The sequence below is a fragment of the Oncorhynchus keta genome, chromosome 34 (genome assembly GCF_023373465.1).
Source record: "Oncorhynchus keta strain PuntledgeMale-10-30-2019 chromosome 34, Oket_V2, whole genome shotgun sequence".
Lineage (NCBI taxonomy): Eukaryota > Metazoa > Chordata > Actinopteri > Salmoniformes > Salmonidae > Oncorhynchus > Oncorhynchus keta.
Window position 1 is genome coordinate 52811501 of NC_068454.1, and position 20717 is coordinate 52832217.

General features: G+C 42.4%; 2 protein-coding genes across 3 annotated transcripts in view; one reads left to right on the top strand and one right to left on the bottom strand.

Moving 5' to 3' along the window:
* LOC118367272 (ubiquitin carboxyl-terminal hydrolase 45-like) overlaps positions 1-13152 on the bottom strand; it is a 49016-nt gene extending 35864 nt beyond the window's left edge. The window contains exons 1-5 of the mRNA XM_052494066.1: positions 12668-13152; positions 11493-11601; positions 10636-10805; positions 10346-10446; positions 9936-10036 (exon numbers count right to left, since the gene is read on the bottom strand). Of these exons, the coding sequence (XP_052350026.1) occupies positions 9936-10036; positions 10346-10446; positions 10636-10805; positions 11493-11595 (475 nt within the window). The 5' untranslated portion in view covers positions 11596-11601; positions 12668-13152. The remainder of the gene's footprint in view (positions 1-9935; positions 10037-10345; positions 10447-10635; positions 10806-11492; positions 11602-12667) is intronic.
* A 721-nt stretch (positions 13153-13873) lies between these two features.
* tstd3 (thiosulfate sulfurtransferase like domain containing 3) lies at positions 13874-19918 on the top strand. 2 transcript variants are annotated; one of them, XM_035750561.2, is made up of 4 exons: positions 13874-14088; positions 14902-15087; positions 18543-18702; positions 19410-19918. In XM_035750561.2, the coding sequence occupies exons 1-4, from the start codon at positions 14073-14075 to the stop codon at positions 19465-19467; spliced, it is 420 nt and encodes a 139-aa protein (XP_035606454.1). In that variant the 5' UTR covers positions 13874-14072; the 3' UTR covers positions 19468-19918. The 2 variants fall into 2 exon arrangements, with proteins under 2 accessions (XP_035606454.1, XP_035606453.1); XM_035750560.2 differs by lacking the exon at positions 13874-14088 and adding an exon at positions 14470-14718.
* The last annotated feature ends 799 nt before the right edge of the window (positions 19919-20717 follow it).

Here is a 20717-nt window from a genome sequence, read left to right on the forward strand (position 1 = left end):
GTACCTCAAACCGTATCTTTGGAGACTTGCATTACCAAAATGTTTATATTTACCACCAGTCCTTCCAGATACGCCTACTCTTGGTTAGATCAGTCTACATCTGTCTCTTGGAGAGCTTTTGAGGAGGAACTAATTTTTCCTATTAGATTACAATACGTGTTATTTTCTGGCAGAACTATTAAGAAATGCATGTTATTCTATGGTTCCATTATCTCTAATACTAAATATAATTTGGGGTGGGTTGAGAAGTGAATAGGTGTAACTGGAAGAGGCATCTCCATACCCCTCTGTGGCATAACCAGGCTGTTACTTCAGGTAATAAAGCATTTGAGTCAAAAGTCTGGGCTGCAAAATGGGTCAATAATCTAGAGGAAATACATGTATTTAACTCAGAGGTTCTCCTTAGTTTTCAGTTTGCCAGGGTCATCGTTCTTTCTTCATCTTAGACTAGGGTCAGCACCTATGGGATCCCATGGGGTACGCGTTTGGGAAGGAACCCTGTGATTGGATGGGAATGGTAAAAAAAATTCACTGAGGTTGTGTCAGTTATTTACTCTCATCTTCAATTACTAAAGCGGAAAGATCTTTCAACTGTTAAAGCGTGGACAAAGGATATGACTATTGATGAGGCTATTGATTGGGAGAATGTCTGGGAGAATATACACTGCTAAAAAAAATAAAGGGAACACTAAAATAACACATCCTAGATCTGAATGAATGAAATATTCTTATTAAATACTTTTTTCTTTACATAGTTGAATGTGCTGACAACAAAATCACACAAAAATGATCAATGGAAATCAAATGTATCAACCCATGGAGGTCTGGATTTGGAGTCACACTCAAAATTAAAGTGGAAAACCACACTACAGGCTGATCCAACTTTGATGTAATGCTCTTAAAACAGGTCAAAATGAGGCTCAGTAGTGTGTGTGTGGCCTCCACGTGCCTGTGTGACCTCCCTACAACGCCTGGGCATGCTCCTGATGAGGTGGCGGATGGTCTCCTGAGGGATCTCCTCCCAGACCTGGACTAAAGCATCGGCCAACTCCTGGACAGTCTGTGGTGCAACATGGCATTGGTGGACGGAGCAAGACATGATGTCTCAGATGTGCTCAATTGGATTCAGGTCTGGGGAACAGGCGGGCCCAGTCCATAGCATCAATGCCTTCCTCTTGCAGGAACTGCTGACACACTCCAGCCACATGAGGTCGAGCATTGTCTTGCATTAGGAGGAACCCAGGGCCAACCGCACCAGCATATGGTCTCACAAGGGGTCCGAGGATCTCATCTCAGTACCTAATGGCAGTCAGGCTACCTCTGGCGAGCACAGCCCCCCAAAGAAATGCCACCCCACACCATGACTGACCCACCGCCAAACCGGTCGTGCTGGAGGATGTTGCGGGCAGCTAAACGTTCTCCACGGCGTCTCCAGACTCTGTCACATGTGCTCAGTGTGAACCTGCTTTCATCTGTGAAGTGCACAGGGCGCCAGTGGCGGATTTGCCAATCTTGGTGTTCTCTGGCAAATGCCAAACGTCCTGCACGGTGTTGGGCTGTAACCACAACCCCCACCTGTGGACGTCGGGCCCTCATACCACCCTAATGGAATCTGTTTCTGACCGTTTGAGCAGACACATGCACATTTGTGGCCTACTGGAGGTAATTTTGCAGGGCTCCTCCTGCTCCTCCTTGCACAAAGGCGGAGGTAGCTGTCCTGCTGCTGGGTTGTTGCCCTCCTACGGCCTCCTCCTTTTTATTATTTTTATTGTATTGCCTTTGTGATCTACTAAAAACAATTGTTCACAAAAAAACATTTGAAAATCTGACAAGACGATAGAGGTTATTAATTTGATCAAATGTACCGCCATTCCACCACAAACTACTTTTTTTATAATAAATTGAATTCACAAGAAATCACTAGATTGATGCGGTGAATGAAACATATTTGGGATGTTGACATATAAATATAAAATATATCACGACAGTCGCTATTGTTCTTGAGCAGACTAATGTAACAACTATGGTTGAAAACTTGAATACACCAGCCACAGTATGGGGCTAGGCTAAAGCTAAAATGGATATCCAAAACGTATCAAAAGACAAGCTAAACGCTACTTGACCTCTCGTTTGACATACTTCCTCAAAAGCCTATGAAGCGTTGTCATCACATTAAAACATTGAAGCAGATACTTGAATAGAGCATTTATCAAGAGGCTTGTTTGATTAATTTCACCATTTAGAATGGGACCGTAGTGGAGAGCCAAGGACAGCTCTCGTCATGCAGCAGAGAACAGGCAGTCAAGGGGAAGGCTGGGCAACACCAAATGTCTTATTAATTTGCTGCGACTGCAGGGCATGAAAAGCCTGCTTTCTTGCCATCTGAGGCCAAAAGAGCCCACTGCCATGGGCTCGCAAATATACACACTTTCCAAGCAGTTGATGGCCACATTGCTTGCCTACATTAGTGTGCAGTGGTGGGAAAAAACTACAGAAGCACCCTTGATTATCTAAATAAAAAGGGACCACCAGGGTAAAAGTTTTTCTCTTATGGATATTATCCACTGACTGACTGTAGACCAACACTATATCACATGTAGAACAGGAACCCTGGATTTAAACAAGTGTCTTATGTGCTGACCAGGGCCCCCAAGAATAGAACATCTAGCCAGCTGTAACTCTAAAGGGTTTAGAGGGTTATCCAACATGTCACATGGTAAGAGTTCAGTTGTATCCTTTGAGAGATGCCATTGAAATGGACACAACAAATACATTGTTTTCTCACAGTTGAAGGTCCTAGATGAAAAAAAGGCTGAACACATAAAACCAAAATGTCAAAAAGAGAAAGTGTGTCTAGCTCCATTGTATAAATGGAATGCATTGCACAAGATGGTCTCTTTTAGGAGGGAAATATTTCTATAGCACAAATGTGTTTATTTGTCGAGAAGAGAGAGAAAACAAAAATGTTTACTTTCACCAGGTACAGCATTCTGTTCCACTGTGGCTAGCATCTTTCGAAATACAAAAAAATGCATAACACCAGCAACTAGAAAGGTAAAGTTCTCGCTGAAACAACAGTAGAGTTGATTAAGGAGATTAAGGTGGGAGCAGCCATATTAAAGCCCCTATGCAGTCATTTTCATTTTCAGTGGGTGTTTATTTCATTAAAATAACTCAATTTATATATATATATATTTTTTCCTTGAGCCTCCTTTTGCCATTAAAATGCTCAATCTGATCTGATGTGGTTGTGTTGATACAAATTTCAATATTTCTAGTCTAGAGCCTACCCCGCTTACCCCTTCGAAGTAGGAGAATACACTATGCAAATAAATCGTGACTGGTTATTGGTCAGAATAATACAATCAGATTGTGATGTCATGCGGTGACCCAAAAACTCCATCCCACCTAAACATGCTTAAATTCAAATACAAAAAGCTCTTACACTAGTAAAATGGCATTATCATAATTTTTACAATTTCAGAGTTATTTCAACCTTATAGTGGAGAAATATCAAGAAAACATTCAAATCATGTTGTCTGAACTGCCCCTTTAACAAAGTTGACATGGGTTCTCTCATTTAGTTTTGAAGAAACATTTCTGTGTCATCAGCCTTGGATATCAAGCTATGGTTCTTATACTTCTAATTCTATTGAGCATTAAATACTGAAATATTGTGGTCATAGAGACGTTATGAGATTGTGTGCTGGTCTTAAAAAATGTAATAAAAAAAATACCAGCTCAAAAAGCGCAAGCAATCTATTAAACATATAGCCATTGGTTTTGGTATATGAGTAAGAGAGGTGGAAGAAAAATGTAATAGTTTAATAGTAGATTAGTAGTAGATTCCGTACAATTCTGTGCGTGTCCTTGCTGCTGCAAGTACACTAATATCAAAGAGGGGGGAAAATTACTCACTTGGATGGATGAAAATCAATACCAGAAAATAATGGGCAAAACGCAGCGAGCGCCAAGCTCTGATGCCTTTTCAAAAGAAACATTTTAATTTCCTCCACAAAGACACCCCAGCTGTGTTACAAGCCGAAGACTAGCTCCCTGAGGTCAAGTCTCCTTTTAGTGGGACTCTGGTACTTGAGCTGAAGGCCTTGTTGGTGAGAGAGTACGGTTAATAGATTTTCTTTCTTCCCTGAGCTGTTGTTGTACAAAACTATTATGGATTCAGAAAAATTCTTGCTGGGGCTCTTTTGTGCCTGGGGTCTATGGTAAAAAGAGAATACAACAACAGACTTTGCCTAAAAACCTGGCCTTCAAGCAGAAATGCAATTCACCAGCTCCCCATCTGACAGCAGCAGTTCATTTTCGCCGCAACAATGGCCGCCCGTTTTCTGTCCCTGTTTCGCCAGCCGGTGTGAAACAATCAGGTGGGAAGCACGGTGACAGGTAACGTAGAGTTAAAGGGGAAGGGATGTTGGCTGTTGGTGCCCAGCAATGTTCACACTCTGTGACCCCTCAACACTGGACCCCTGCCACCCCCACAGACTCAAAGGGACTGATAAAAAAAAAAAAAAGGATCAGCGACATCGATGTGTAACTGTGCCTCGTGCAAGTTGTCTATTCCACTGGTTGACAGGAAGTTATCTAGAGAGCACACCATGTTTCATGAAAAGGAATGGCAAACTCTGCCATCACAATCACAAACTCGTCATTTACGAGGGAACAAGATGGAATTTCAGTTCTGTGTAGTCCTGTACGCTTTGTCATGGCTGGAGTGAGAGGAGGAATGGAGAATCTAATTGGATAGTGGTATGTTCAAACCGCAGTGCCCTTGAAGCTGGGGGAATAATACCGGAGGCTACAGCACCATTCTGTGATTTCTAAGACACAGGAAGAGAAAAAGCCCAACACAAACTCATATACCAACAACAACAACATGATGTACCTATTCACACAATCTATACAATTCAAATCAAAATGGATTTGTCACATACACGTGTTTAGCAGATATTATTGCGGGTATAGTGAAATGCTTGTCAATTGAAGGAATGTGTGTGTGTGTCCAGTCATTGAGACTGTTTGTCCCTGGGAATGTGCTGCAGCTGTTGATCTCCAACACTTCGGACTCGTTGTTGGACCCTGGCTCCCACAAGCATGCCCCACAGGCCCTTCCCAGAGGTGCTGAGACATGCAGCATGGGACAGAGGGCACAGTGAGCTGAGGGGACTGTGGGGGGGGCTCAGTGGCCGGACCCCACACAGCTGCTCTCGTTCTTCAGGGAACCCAGCCGGGGAGCGTCGCTCAAGCGCCTAATGCCACTAATGAGTGCGGTCATGCGGCAGAGGCGGGGAACTGGAGCATCACTCCCACATCACTACAGCCTGCCTGACTGACTGTGGTGGACCAGCCTAAGCTTAGGCATGAACACGGGGCAGGCGGGAGGATGTGTGGGGGGGGGTCGAGGAGAATGTGGTGGCCTGGTTGAAGGTGGCTCAGCTGGCTGGGGTAAGGTGGAATTGGCTTGGTCTGTACAGTTTGGGAAACGCATGGCTAGGCTACACAACCACTTTTGTGAAGGGGCAGAATCATGAAACAGTCATGGCAAGTGCAGGGAAGGCAGAATAAAGAAATATTTACTTGAAAATTCCAAGGAAATTTATCCTGTACAAGCCCCTTCACAAAAGCATTTACCAAATTCCTTATTACATCTCACTTCAATAGGAGAAAAAGCTGTACAATGAACCATCTTATCTTTACGAGTTTTCAGTTGTCACCCGTGTGGCCTCCAAACGGCAGCTTTTCATTTCAGTGATGTCAACAGTTAAGCCATAGTGTGGCCCTGACCAACATAAATGGGGAGGTCATCACAGCTTCCGTCAACTTAAAACACACCTCAGTGCGTCTTTTAATGCAGAAACGTTCTGTAACAAAGCTTTGGACATTCTTGAATCTGAAGCAAACTACGGCAAATGATTAGTTGACATATTTGCGAAGCAATACCGGTTATTACACGCAACATACTCAGAGGATTATTTTACTGATACGGAAAATCATGGTTAACAATAGGGATGTAACGACTCACCAATAAACATTTGAACCGGGTACTGATGCGTAAGATATGAGTGCAGCACAAACCGATCCAAATTAAGCATGCATCGGTCAGAAAACCGATTCAAATGTTAAGAGTCGCCTTCACTAATGGATGTTTTTTTACTCATATTGTTGTATTCCAAAAATGATTTCTTTGTTGCGACTGAACTGTTGCGTCCTCTCCTTCAGTTCAGTAGCCTACCAAACTTTTATGCATGTAAGTGCATATGACTGTCAGATATCAACTGTGCACACTGTGCTGTATTAGTTGAGTGACAACCATTGTAGATTGTTGGGTTATTGTTACCAAATGCACTGCAGACAATTGTGTTTTACCGGAGTTGTGTAGCCTATGGGAGTGGAAGCAGCAACTCAGATCCAACTGCTGATTGGTGTTTTCAATCATTCAGATTTGATTTAGATTGTTCAGGTTCCTCATAAGAAATAGTTTTGCTTTAAAGTGTCAGTGTATTTGGTCATTTGTACATGAACAGGGTCATTTCATAAAGGACAGCAATCATTTCGTATTCATTGGTCTGAGCTTAAATTCCAAACGGTCTAAACCAGGGTTCCCCAACTGGCACTCCCAAATAAATTCTGAATATTTCTTTCATTAAAAAAAATTATATACATTATTTTAAAATCTCAGACCTGAGATGCAAAAACTCCCAAATGCAATGTCCCAAGAAGGAAGTTACCCCATCTAAATAATGCAAAAGTTACATTTTAACCTAATTCATGCGGAGAGAGAATGCAGGAGACAATCAACTAAAAGCAGGCTGCGGGAACATTTTGTTGTGCTGCTGAAACGTAAAGCTACAACTGCAGTGATCAATAGGAGGTGAACAGTGCCTGGTGCTGATAATATAGCTAACATGTTATGCAAGTGTTGCACAGCAACATATGGAGAAAAACAAAACAACAACGAGTAATTGATTTCAACAATAATCTTCATTTTAATTTGACTTTACAAATCAACAAGAGTGCTTTAATTGGAGTCTATTTCTTCCCGAGCCTATGCCTATATAAAATAACCTAACTGGCTGAGGTAGGCTTAAACTGTGAGGCTTAACAGAATCTTTCACAATCATTTCTTGTTGTTGTTGTTGCTTAAATAAAACCATTTTAAGAAAAAAAGGCAATGTGTGTCTGAATGTCTGTATCGGGATAGCCTGTTCCAGTAACGACAGAATAAACAGAAAATACTGTCAGCTTAAGACCTAAATATCCCTGGATAAGCACTCGTGATAATGTTAGTATTTTCTAAATACAGTCATATAGGCCACTAAGTTACTTACTCAATCGGAAAAGTTGTATTTCCCTCAGATACGATCTTGTGGATGTCAGGTGAGATGGATGTGATTTTGACCTCAATTGACTTATGTGAAAGCCGGTTCCTGTCGTGAGTCTATATTGCGTGAGGTTATATTGCGTACATAGAACAAAATGAGGACTAATACAGGTGCAAGTCGATCCAAACATTGTTAGCACATAAAACGCGAGTATCTTTATTGTGCTGTATTCCTCTGAGCATGCCACCCAAAACGCACACAAGGACTCGGCGTTCCTGAGCGCATCCCTGATTTGGCTCAATGTCTGGAATTAATTCAGCTCAGTTTGAATTGCGGCCTCATCCAGAGAGGCTATCGTTTTCTTAGCAAGGGAGGAGTATTGTCCACCTGGGCGGACTGTGAGAGGATCAAGTACAAATGCAATATCTTCAGGCATGCTGTAGTCTTCAAATCTGGTGGAGAAGTTGTCCCTCGGCTGCTTGATGAAAGCTTCCATCACCTCTGTGACTATACTGCTGCCTGGTCCCACTGCCTGACGTTTCTTCAGTGTGCTGAAGTCTTCCATCACATCTGTGACTATACTGCGGCCTGGTCCCACTGCCTGTCGTTTCTTCAGTGTGCTGAAGTCTTCCATCACCTCTGTGACTATACTGCGGCCTGGTCCCACTGCCTGTCGTTTCTTCAGTGTGCTGAAGTGCAGTAGCCTTCCGGATGACAAGTCCGGAAGGCTACAAGTTTTTCCCACCATGTCCATGACAGTTTTCCCTCTTCCTTGTAACTACAGATTTAACCTGATTAAGTGACAAAACATGTCTGCCAAAAATGCAGTGTGTGAAGCTTACAGTTAAGGCTTCAATGTTTCTGCGTCTGGCCTCTGTCTGGGGCGGGAAGGCCACTTTGAAAGTTCCATGCTTAGATTTATAATGATGTCTGAGATTGAATTATTTCATTGCAAAATAAGACACACTGGCTTGGCATTGGGAAAATACGGTAAGATGAATGCACATTCTTCCCTGAAACTTCCATTTTCACTATCCACCTTTCTTTTGATACTTTTTGAGAGCGACATATTCTCTTGCGACCAAGCTGTTCTGAACAAATGTTGGCGTTAGAAAAAGTAGTGTCGTGTACAATAGGCTCCGTAGACCTGTTTTCCCCCACCAATCAACCCACAGAGAAAGACTAAAATAAATGAAGAGGGTCATGGTGATTTTATGAGCGTAATCAGATCAAAATGATTATGTTATTGTCACTGAATTTATTATGTACTAATCAGATGTGTTAAAAATGTTGTTCAATTCATAGTGTAGGCCAATTAATTGTGCTAATATTATATACAAATTATGTTCTGGCCCGCAGACTTAGCTTAGAAACAAAAATTGTCACAAGGCCTAACCTAGTTGACGAACCCTGTCTAAACCATTCACTTTCAAGACAGGGTAAAATCCAAAGCCGCATAATATTAATTGGCTAAATACCATGCTAATTTCTAAATATAAATATTGACATAGTACTAGCTCAAAACATGTTGAATCTGTAAAAATGACAAGTTAATCAGTGGGTGATGTCATTTCAGACAAAAAGCATACATTTCCACCACCCCTAATCTGATAGTGGGGTGGTAGATGCTCAGTCTGGGCTCAACTGCCTACACACACACACACACACACACACACACACACACACACACACACACAGCTTAGAGAAGTAACCGCAGACAGATCCAGATCAGAAAGGCCCAGTCCCTGAGCTCCCTTCAGCAGCAGATATTTAAATAGAAATGTGTTCATGCAATACATTATAGTGCATCGAATCGCATCACATCATTTTGTTCCCATAATCAAACCGAAACGCACCGAATTGTTTCAAACTAAAACGTATCGTTCCGGGATAATAATAATAATAATAATAATAAGCCATTTAGCAGACGCTTTTATCCAAAGCGACTTACAGACCACGCATCGAGCCCATGCAGCTCGATGCGTATCGAATCTTTCATGAATGAAGAGATGCACATCCTTAGCTAACAATTTTATGGGCCACAGTTTCAAAGAAAAACGTGTCTGGATTCTGGAATTCAAAAAGCCTTGGCCACCAGGGGGAGTTGGTGTGTTGCACTCAACTCCACACCCTCAGGTGAAGATCAATGGAGTTACAGTCACCAATGTAAGTTTATAGAGGAGAAGAGTCTCCACAGAGGGTTTCTGCATTCAGTAATAACCTATATCTCTATGTATTAGCACATATTGTAAAAACCAATAGCAATTGCACTCAAAATACATAGAAGTGAAAGGAAGCTGAAATTGCTTCTTGGAAATCTTGGCTCTAGCCTAGAAGATAGAAGAGTTTTTTTTGAATAGTGGTTCTCATTTATTCAATTCTTCAGCTTTTCATTCAGTCCAGCCCCTTTGTCAAGGCCAAGAAACGTCAATAATTCAATTTGAAAAAGAAGTGTGTAGTGCGGCATCACTGTTTTACCCACCCTTTTTCATTTCAGGTGGTAGGTAGCCTGCTGTTCTCTTGGTCTACACATAAATATACCTCACATGTATCACCTTTCATTGAGTGGTTGGCCTTGTCAGGTGTTGAACGTGTTACCTGAGGCTGCCTTGACAGAGTGCTTTTGAAGGAAGTCCAGGGTCTGGGCCAAAGCCTTCTTATTGCAGTGAGTGGAGAGCTCTTCATTACATTCAAAACACCTGTGAACAAATTGGAGAGAGAGCGAGAGAAAAAGCAACAAACACAGCCATCAGCTTACTGATATGAAATTGTCATTATTTTAGGTGGTGTGAATAACTACCGCTCACAACATTTACTGGAGATTCTGAGGCAAAATGTAGGCAAAATGTAAATATTCAAATAACTTTTCAGTTCAAGATCCTCTGCCTACAGTGAAGACAAAGGGATAGTGCTACATCAGCCTATTTGGAATGGCAGAATGGCTGTAAAAAAAATGTTGTCGTCCTGCTATAATCTGTACATTCCATGTGTTGCTGTAGGGTCCTCACCAGGCCTTCCAGGTCCCGAGGCTAACGGTGATGCAGTGGGACTCAGGGTGGAGGGTTTGGTGATGCTTGGTGGAGTGCTGGCTCTCTGACTCGCTACAGCCCTGTGAAAGGGGTAAAGATCACTGGATCACCATTTCTTAGATAGGCTACCACCATCCATACTCTTTGCCGGTCAGATTGTTACAAATCATTTCCGAATCGCATGTCAAGTGCAGCAATTCATACATCAACATACTGATAGAACCTTCATCCTCCCACCTTAGATAAAATATTTCAAAGTCCAAGCTCACCTGGAAGCCGCACTTGAGGCATACGAGGATGTCGTGGCCACTGGCTGGCTCTCCATCTATCATAGTCCTTTCCCTCAGGCAATCTGAACACATCGACCACATGCTCGAGGTCACCGCCTTCTTGACTGAGCTCAGGTCCACCGCCTTGCTGACATGCTGGCAGGTCAGCCCTGAGGAGCAAGAAGTCAACACATTGATGTTGCTCACTAACCCAGCATCTACAAATCCCTTAATGACCATGATTTACAATAGATGTCAAATAAAGGCATAATCTGAACTACATGAGTCCCCTGCCATAGAATTAATCAGACATGATTGGACTATCCATTACTAGAGCAGAGACTTTTATCTCCCTCACCAACTTTAAACATCTGCCATCTGAGCAGCTAACCGATCGCTGCAGCTGTACATAGTCCATCGGTAAATAGCCCACCCAATTTACCTACCTCATCCCCATACTGTTTTTATTTATTTACTTTTCTGCTCTTTTGCACACCAGTATCTCTACCTGCACATGACCATCTGATCATTTATCACTCCAGTGTTAATCTGCTAAATTGTCATTATTCGCCTACCTCCTCATGCCTTTTGCACACAATGTATATAGACTCCCCTTTTTTCTACTGTGTTATTGACTTGTTTATTGTTTACTCCATGTGTAACTCTGTGTTGCTGTCTGATCACACTGCTATGCTTTATCTTGGCCAGGTCGCAGTTGTACATGAGAACTTGTTGTCAACTAGCCTACCTGGTTAAATAAAGGTGAAATAAAAACTTTATTGGGTCAATTAAACTTTTTTAGGCAGCCAATATAGAAACATTTATTTTTTTCATCACAACAGGGAGCATGATCTTACCGCTAACTTCGTCCGACGACTCCTCATCTCGAGGCTTCCTTGGCTTGTTAGTCCGCTTAGTCATGCCGACGACTTTCAACGAGAAGGGATCCTTTAGCCGCATCTGTAGCTGTAGATTGGAGAGATATAGGAATATCAGTACCACTCTGGGGTTTAAGCAGTGCCCAAAACTGACCGGGCCAAGAGAAAACATTGAAGGCAAAATCTAAGAGCTTTGCTGCATGATTTAGTATAGGGCTGGGCAACTCTAACCAACTCAGTGGCCTTGTGATTTGAGTGTCCACCTGAGATTGGAAGGTTGGGATATCGATCCCTGACCGAGTCATACTAAAAACAGTAAAAATGGCACCCCGCATTAAGGAGATAGATTGGGAGTAAGGACGTGCAATAGACTAGCATCCCGTGCAGGGGATATACTTGTTAAGCTGCCTCACGCTACAGAAACAGGAGATCTGCTCTTATGAGCCGCTCCAACTCGTGCAAGGTTACTTACTTACTGGGCATCTCTGGCATTGACGGGCTGCTGTATGTGCAGGCTTATGTTTCCGCCCAGCCCAACACCAGATTCAAAGAATCACATAGTCATGGTCTTGAATGGCCGCCACAATTAGAATTAGTTGAATATAGTGTGGTTAAGAGCTGTAGAGAGGCAAGACTGATGATGCCTGGCCTCCAGACTGAACTAACGTTTGGAGGGCACAGTCACACACACAATAATCTAAACGACAATAGCTGAAATCTTTTGTTCTGTAGAGATATCGACAATGGTTCATTCAACTAATTTATAAAGTCACCAACTTCAACAATGACGCAAACGCAAAAGCATCTGACACAGCTCTATTTTGTAGAAGGCCATAGCTACAAAAACAGACAATAATACTTTTAATTGTGTTTTACAAATCTATTTTAACTGGGTTACACTTAATATAACAATATAAAACCAAGTCAAGCCACCGTGACGTTTAGCTAACGCAGTACATGACAAGTTAACTAACGTTACAGGTAGCTAGCTAACAGTTACTAGTACTGTCAAAGGAGTCGCCATATAGACTAACGTTAGCTAGCTAAGTTAACTTGGGAGTTCGTGGTTTTAAACGCGTTTTGCTACTAGCTGGCATACCACATTGCCTCTGATGATTTTAAAAATATGTTGTTGCTAACGTGAAACAACTCACCTATTTTCTTTTTGCCCAGAAACTGGCCAATGAGCTAGCAAGTTAGCTAGCTAGCTAATATGTCAACACACTGCAGTGTCGTAGCTTATTTCAAACGACTGAGAACTGTATTGTATGTCATACAAATCAAGAAACTCGAAAGTCCACAGAATACTTGTAGCTAGTGTTCAAAACGCCAAATACAGTTTCAGTTGTAAACTTGACTTTCTAAAACGATTGGGAACATCGAGAACTACCATCTGAACCCACAAAAAGTCAAATTGGTCAACTCAACATGTGACGCAATATGGTGTCTCGTTCAGGTTAAACAAAGCTAGCAGGAAAAGCGAAGTTATGATGGTAGTAAAGTAAATTATGGAGCTATATTCTTATGAAAATGTGTATGCTTGTGTAAACATACGACAGATTTGATTTGAGAAGTGCGTTTTACTGTCTTTGGTGTGATATGTACACTTCGGTGCACGCGCAATGTTGCGCATGCCAGTCAGAAGGACGGCACCTAATTGTTTTGCAGTTGAACACGTTCTGGGATTGAACGATTTTGCATCTGAAGAGGTACATTTAGCTAAACCTAACCCTTTTCCTAACCTTATCCTCATTATCGTAACCGGCCACGTTAATTATACTAAACGGCTACATTAATTTTCATAAGCTGCTACATTAGTTCTCTTAACCTGCTATGTTAATATTTGGTTATTCCGATATTCATTACAGTTTAAAATGTTCAAGTAAGCATTCTAAATCATCAACTATTCAATCTATAAGTAATCAATTAAATTAAAGCAAACCAAATGATCATCCAATCAAACAAAAGTAAAGAGAAAAAAAAGCAAAGAAATCAATGAATAAAAAAAAGTAATGAGACAAATCTGCCAGTCAATTCAGTCCACAATGTGTCTTTGGGGAGGGGAAGGTTGAGCTGGCAGTTGGTGGATGAAGGTGGCAATTCTGGTTGGTCAGTGCTGTGTCCATGGTTGATGCTGGTGTTGGGCCTGGGAAAAGGAAAACATGGGTTTGTGTTGGGGCCAGGTTAGAAATTGTGGTGGTATCAGTGTTGGAAAACCAGGGGTTGGTGTTGGGACTGTGGTTCTCTGAGAAAACAGGAACCGAGCACCGGGAACTGGGGCGGGGTCGGGATCTGTAGAGGGGAGGAAAGACAACCTGAAGAGCAAGCAGACACAAGGGAGCCCTAGACCTGGAGGTCAATTGTGGCACTCCCCTGTGGTCTGCTTGCTCCGGGTGAAGGTCTGGTGTTTGTTCCCTCCGATCTTCGTCGGGTGGTCTGGTGCTGGGACCGGCCAATGGTATCTGGATTGGTGCTGGGACTGGTTCTGGATCTGCAGAGGGGAAGAAGAACAACCTGAGAAGCAAACAGGCACAGGAGCCCTAGACCTAGGGGTCAGTGATGGCATTCCCCTGTGGTACGTGTTTGAATTTACACCCATAACAGTATGCTCGCTCCGGGTGACATTAAGCCATGGTGCACCTTGCTATGGCTGGTCTAACCAGTAATGGAGTGCTGATGTTACGCTCATCACTATTGATCCACCAACTCATGTTTTTTTGCAACGCCCACTTTCAGGCACACTCCAAGTATGCAATTACCCATACGTTCTCTGCCTGAGTAGGGTATTTTAGTTTTTGAAGGACTGAAGGGTTGGGAAAGTATATATTTTTGTTACTTTTTTTGTCGTTGAAGTGCGTGTGGATCAATGTACATTTTCGCCTCCTGTGTGGAGTTGAATTTTCTTTTGTAAACATTTTACCCCCGTCCAGTTGGTGGCGCAATAGACCTTTTGAGTGTTGTTCGTCATAAAACCCAAAGAAGAAGAAGAAAACGACAGTGCTGTCGCAGTCAATACAGTAGTGTTGTTTTGAGTTTTGTTTTGAAACCTTTGATTTAGTTTCATGTGTAAATATTGACATGGCTCAGAAAGCTTGTTCGAGGCTTGCTGCAGCTATTCCATGGCTTTTGGCAAACCGAAATGTCATTCCAGCCTCACGAAGAGCGCTGTCAAACACATTCGGTACTCACTCCCGATGTGCATCATGTAAGTCTGCTTGGCATGGGTTGAAATGAATAACCAGTCCTAAGGCACTGTAATCAGCGAAGTTGAAAACGTGAGGCTTAATTGTAAACTTTTGTAGTGAGTCTTTTACACTATTAAACTCATTCAAAATGTGTTGGTTTTTTTCTGCTCACTAGTAAACAACCGTTGTTTTATATCTTTCAGATATCCATGCCACCCACAAAGTGTACGTGTTACGTAGTTTCAGCTCATCCCCATTGCCAGAAACTGATGTCTCTTACGAACAATTAAAGAAACTACTCGCTACCCGAACAAGTGTGGTAATAGATGTCCGGGAGCCGTGGGAACTCCGAGAGTACGGAAACATCCCGGGGTCAATCAACGTACCTCGTGAGTTATTCTTTTCATTATGGCCTGTATCATGACATAAACCTCTAAAGAACAAATCTGCATATTGTAAAATGTGCTGCAACATGGTAACATGGTACAATAAGACGTAGATGAGTTTGATCTGAAGCCATTCTTGTGATTGTGTTTTTGCTATCCATTGTAAATAATGTTTGTGGGCCTATGTAGCCAAATTACATCTCAAATCAAATGTTATTTGTCACATGCGCCGAATACAACAGGTAGACCTTACAGTGAAATGCTTATTTACAAGCCCATAACCAACAACGCAGTTTTAAGAAAATACCAACAAAAAAAGTAACAAATAACAAATAATTAAAGAGCAGCAGTAAATAACACTAGCGGTGCTATATACAGAGGGTACCGGTGCAAATTCAATGTGCGGGGGCACCGGTATTGAGGTAATATGTACATGTAGGTAGAGTTATTAAACAGAGAGTAGCAGCAGCAGCATAGAAGGGGGGGACAATGCAAATAGTCTGGGGAACCATTTGATTAGCGGTTCCGGAGTCTTATGGATTGGGGGTAGAAGGTGTTTAGAAGTCTCTTGGGCCTAGACTTTGGCACTCCGGTTGCCGTGTGGTAGCAGAGAGAACAGTTTATGACTAGGGTGGCTGGAGTCTTTGACTATTTTTAGGGCCGTCCTCTGACACCGACTGGCATAGAGGTCCTGGATGGCAGGAAGCTTGGCCCCGGTGATGTACTGGGTCGTTCGCACTACCCTCTGTAGTGCCTTGTGGTCGGAGGCCGAGCAATTGCCATACCAGGCAGTGATGCAACCCGTCAGGATGCTCTCAATGTGCAGCTGTAAAACCTTTGGAGGATCTGTTGACCCATGCCAAATTTGTTTAGTCTTCTGTGGGGGAATAGGTTTTGTCGTGCCCTCTTCATGACTGTCTTGGTGTGCTTGGACCATGTTAGTTTGTTTTTGCGATGTGGACGCCAAGGAACTTGAAGCTCTCAACCTGTCCCACTACAGCCCTGTCGATGAGAATGGGGGCGTGCTTGGTCCTCCTTTTCCTGTAGTCCACAATCATCTCCTTTGTCTTGGTCACATTTAGGGAGAGGTCCTTGCACCACTCGGTCAGGTCCCTAACCTCCCTATAGGCTTTCTCATCGTTGTCGGTGATCAGGCCTACCACTGTTGTCATCAGCAAACTTAATAATGATGGTGTTGGAGTCGTTCCTGGTCATGCAGTCATGAGTGAACAGGGAGTACAGGAGGGGACTGAGCACGCACCCCTGAGGGGCCCCTGTGTTGAGGATCAGCGTGGCGGATGTGTTGCTACCTACCCTTACCCCTGGGTGTGGCCCTTCAGGAAGTCCAGGATCCAGTTCCAGAGGGAGGTGTTTAGTCCCAGGGTCCTTAGCTTAGTGATGAGCTTTGAGGGCACTACGGTGTTGAACGCTGAGCTGTAGTCAATGATTAATGTTCTCACATAGGTGTTCCTTTTGTCCAGGTGTGAAAGGGCAGTGTGGAGTGCAATAGAGATTGCACCATCTGTGGATGTGTTGGTGCCGTATGCAAATTGGAGTGGGTCTAGGGATTCTGGGATAATCGTGTTGATGTAAGCCATGACCAGCCTTTCAAAGCATTTCATGGATTCAGACGTGAGTGCTACGGAGCGGTAGTCATTTAGACAGGTTACCTTAGTGTTCTTGGGTACAGGGACTATGTGGGTCTGCTTAAAACATGTTGGTATTAGACTCGGACAGGGAAAGATTGAAAATGTCAGTGAAGACACTTGCCAGTTGGTAAGCGCATGCTCGGAGTACACGTCCTGCTAATCTGTCTGGCCCTGCGGCTTTGTGAATGTTGACCTGTTTAAAGGTCTTACTCACATCGGCTGCAGATAGCGTGGCATGATCACACAGTCGTCTGGAACAGCTGATTCTCTCATGCTTATTTCGGTGTTACTTGCCTCGAAGCGAGCATAGAAGTTATTTAGCTCGTCTGGTAGACTCGTGTCACTGGGCAGCTTTCGGCTGTGCTTCCCTTTGTAAGTCTAATAATTTGCAAGCCCTGCCACATCTCACGAGCGTCAGAGCCGGTGTAGTACGTTTCGATCTTAGTCCTTTATTGATGCTTTGCCCGTTTGATGGTTCGTTGGAGGGCATAGTGGGATTTCTCATAAGCTTCCGGGTTAGAGTCCTGCTCCTTGAAAGCGGCATCTCTACCCTTTAGTTTAGTGTGGATTTTGCCTGTAATCCATGGCTTCTGGTTGGGGTGTGTATATTTTTCCCTCTGGTTGCACATTTAACTTGGAGATGGAAATGAGGTAAAACTGATTTAAGTTTCCCTGCATTAAAGTCCCCGGCCACTAGGAGCGCCGCCTCTGGATGAACCTTTTCCTGTTTGATTATGGCGGTATGATCATATGTAATCAGTCATGCTTTTTTATATGTTCTATTTTATCTGTAAATCCACCAATGAAGTCAAGCCTCAGCCAGCCATGATTACAGACACCTATGTGTGTCCTTTCAAACTACTGTATACATGTGCACTTTGTGATGGGGGTCGTAAAAGGCCACTCTTAAATGTGCAGTTTTGTCACACAATGCTACAGATGTCTACATTTTAAGGGAGTGTGCAATTGGCATGCTGACTGCAGCAATGTCCACCAGACCTGTTGCCAGAGATTTTGAAGTTAATTTCTCAACCATAAGCTGCCTCCAACGTTGTTTTTGAGAATTTGGCAGTACGTCCAACCGGCCTGACAACCGCAGACCACATTGTAACCACACCAGCCCAGGACCTCCACATCCGGCTTCTTCACCTGCGGGATCATCTGACCAGCCTCCCAGACAGCTGATGACACTGAGGAGTATTTCTGTCTGTAATAAAACCCTTTTGTGGGAAAAAGTCTGGGCCTGGCTCCCAAGTGGATGGGCCTATGTCCTCCCAGGTCCACCCATGGCTGCGCCCCTGCCCAGTCATGTGAAATCCATAGATTAGGGCCTAATGAATGTATTTCAATTGATTGATTTCCTTATATGAATTGTAAACATAGTAAAATCATTGAAATTGTTGCATGTTGTGTTTTTATATTTTTGTTCAGTGTATATATAAACTCGTGACCCGCTGTGTTATCCTGATGGAGACAGCTTCGCTGTTAAAACGTTATTAAATTATTGCATCTGCACTCTTAGTGTGTGCCGCTCACCTTTTCTTTTACAATATGATTTTCTGGCACAAAAGCAAATACATTTCATAGCAAACAAACACTTTATGATATGGCAACTTCTAGTAGCTCTCGTGGACTTCCACCAACCTCTTTGACATTCCTAGGACACTGTTAGGGACGTAGGTTACTGAAAGAAGATTTGCAGATAGAGATGATAAATATAGGACACAATCGTGTAAAAAAAAAACACAAACCAATCTGCTCTTTATGCCTCAGTTCTGTTGTATACTGTTCTTTTCCATTCCATTGCAGTGGGACAAGTGAACCTTGCCCTCCAGCTGAACCCTGAGGAGTTCAAGGAGAAGTATGGTGGAGACATGCCCCAGCCGACAGACCACATTGTCTTTTCCTGCCTGGCTGGGATCAGGAGCCAAAAAGCCCTAGACCAAGCCATCTCTCTAGGATATAAAGAGTGAGAGACTGCATTATCCACACACTACTAGTAGTACCATACTATACATTGCAGGCCTATATCATATTGACATAAAATGCATAGGCTAGAAATAACTTCTCACTTTAGAGATTTATAATATAATAATAAATAATATATGCCATTTAGCTGTTTTATCCAAAGTCATCATGCATTTTTGTATGGGTGGTCCTGGGATGCCCACTAGGTGTTAAAATGCTCTACCAACTGAGCCACAGAAGGACCACAATTTCATGTCATGCTTTTTCATGCCATAGAAAATACAATTCAGCTCTTGACTTAATTTTGTTTAAGGCCCATTTAGGGAACTCCCTGTTTTATTTCACTTTCTTACACAACAGTGCTTTACCCAGCATGCTCAGCACCATGGGGAAGTGCCACATACAGTACCAAAACATCTTATCAAGTACATGGAAATATTTCTTTCATTATATCAGTTTTTATTTAACCTTTATTTAACGAGGCAAGTCGGGTAAAAACAAATTCTTATTTACAATGACGGCCTAGGAACAGTGGGTTAACTGCCTTGTTCAGGGGCAGAACAAAATATTTTTACCTTGTCAGCTTGGGGATTCGATCTAGCAACCTTTCGGTTACTGGCCCAATGCTCTAACCACTAGGCTTCCTACTGCCCAGTTCTATAAACATTAATCGCTCACTTATTCTCTTCTTTTTCTCTCTCTTTCTAGTGCACAACACTATGCAGGTGGATGGCAAGATTGGGCAAAATGTGAACAGAAAAGCTGATTGTCTGGGAGGCTCAAGAATTGTGCCATTCTTGAAAGTGATTTTGCTTTATCATACCAGAAGTTTTAATGTTTTATTTAATCAATCAAGATTGAGCTGACATTTCAGATTATTATGGAAGGTAAATCCATAAATAGCCAATTTTGCTTTATATCATTAAAGAGTGAAAGTACACAGCAAATTGACCACTGTTACCTGTTGATTCAAGAGTGAAATTGACTGTGGTTTAAAATAAACCCATTGTTGGGTGTTAATAACCAGTTTCAAGTGTGATTGTGTCAGTTTCTCTGTGGAACGTAAAACATTACCATCAAATTCACGCCCATCATTATCTTATTTCCCTGCATGCTCTACTGCAGCAAAAAAAATAGGATTGTTTAATAGTGTTTTTGCCTGTACATTGATTCATTTCAATATCTTATGCTACATAAAGATAAATAAACAAATTCAATCAGTTAGTTTGATTTATTGCACCTGTTACTGAAATGGTTGTTCCAGTTTAAATGGTAGTATCCTTTTATTAATGTTCGTAACCCTAACAGTCATTCTGAATAAAGGTTGCAGGTGAATAAACATTCCAACTGTTGGATGTCCTAACACTGGCTAGATTCGAATAGGAATTCACTTGGCTAAGTCCACAGGACTGAAAATGAACAAGTTCAACAACCATGTCTTGAAGATGAAAAAATTCAACAACCACTAACAAATTCTGTCATGGGTGGTAACTCAATTCACTTCAAAATACAAGGCACACTGGAAATGATATATATTGCCATGGGTATTATTAGCAAGCCATGCTAATATATCCTCCAAACACCAGCTTTGAGGGCATTATCATTTGTATACAATGGGTTACCAACATTCAAATAATGATTGACATATTTTCATTAAAAACATGATTTTGATGAATTTATTCATACTATTAATTATTCCATGAGATATAGTCCGACACACATCTAGGGTTAATACCCAAGTCGGCTGGTCGTTCGTTCTATCGGTTCGGTTGCCAGAGTATCGACCCAGTCGTTTAGTCCTTTTGTCTATGGATGCGACCCAGTCGTTCATTCTAAATGTTCCGTTGCCATGACCGCTGAAGAGCTTAGTGACTTTCAACATGGCACCGTCATAGGATGCCACCTTTCCAACAAGTCAGATTGTAAAAGTTCTGCTAGAGCTAGAGCTGCCCCAGTCAAATGTTGTGCTGTTATTGTGAAGTGGAAACGTCTAGGAGCAACAACGGTTCACCCACG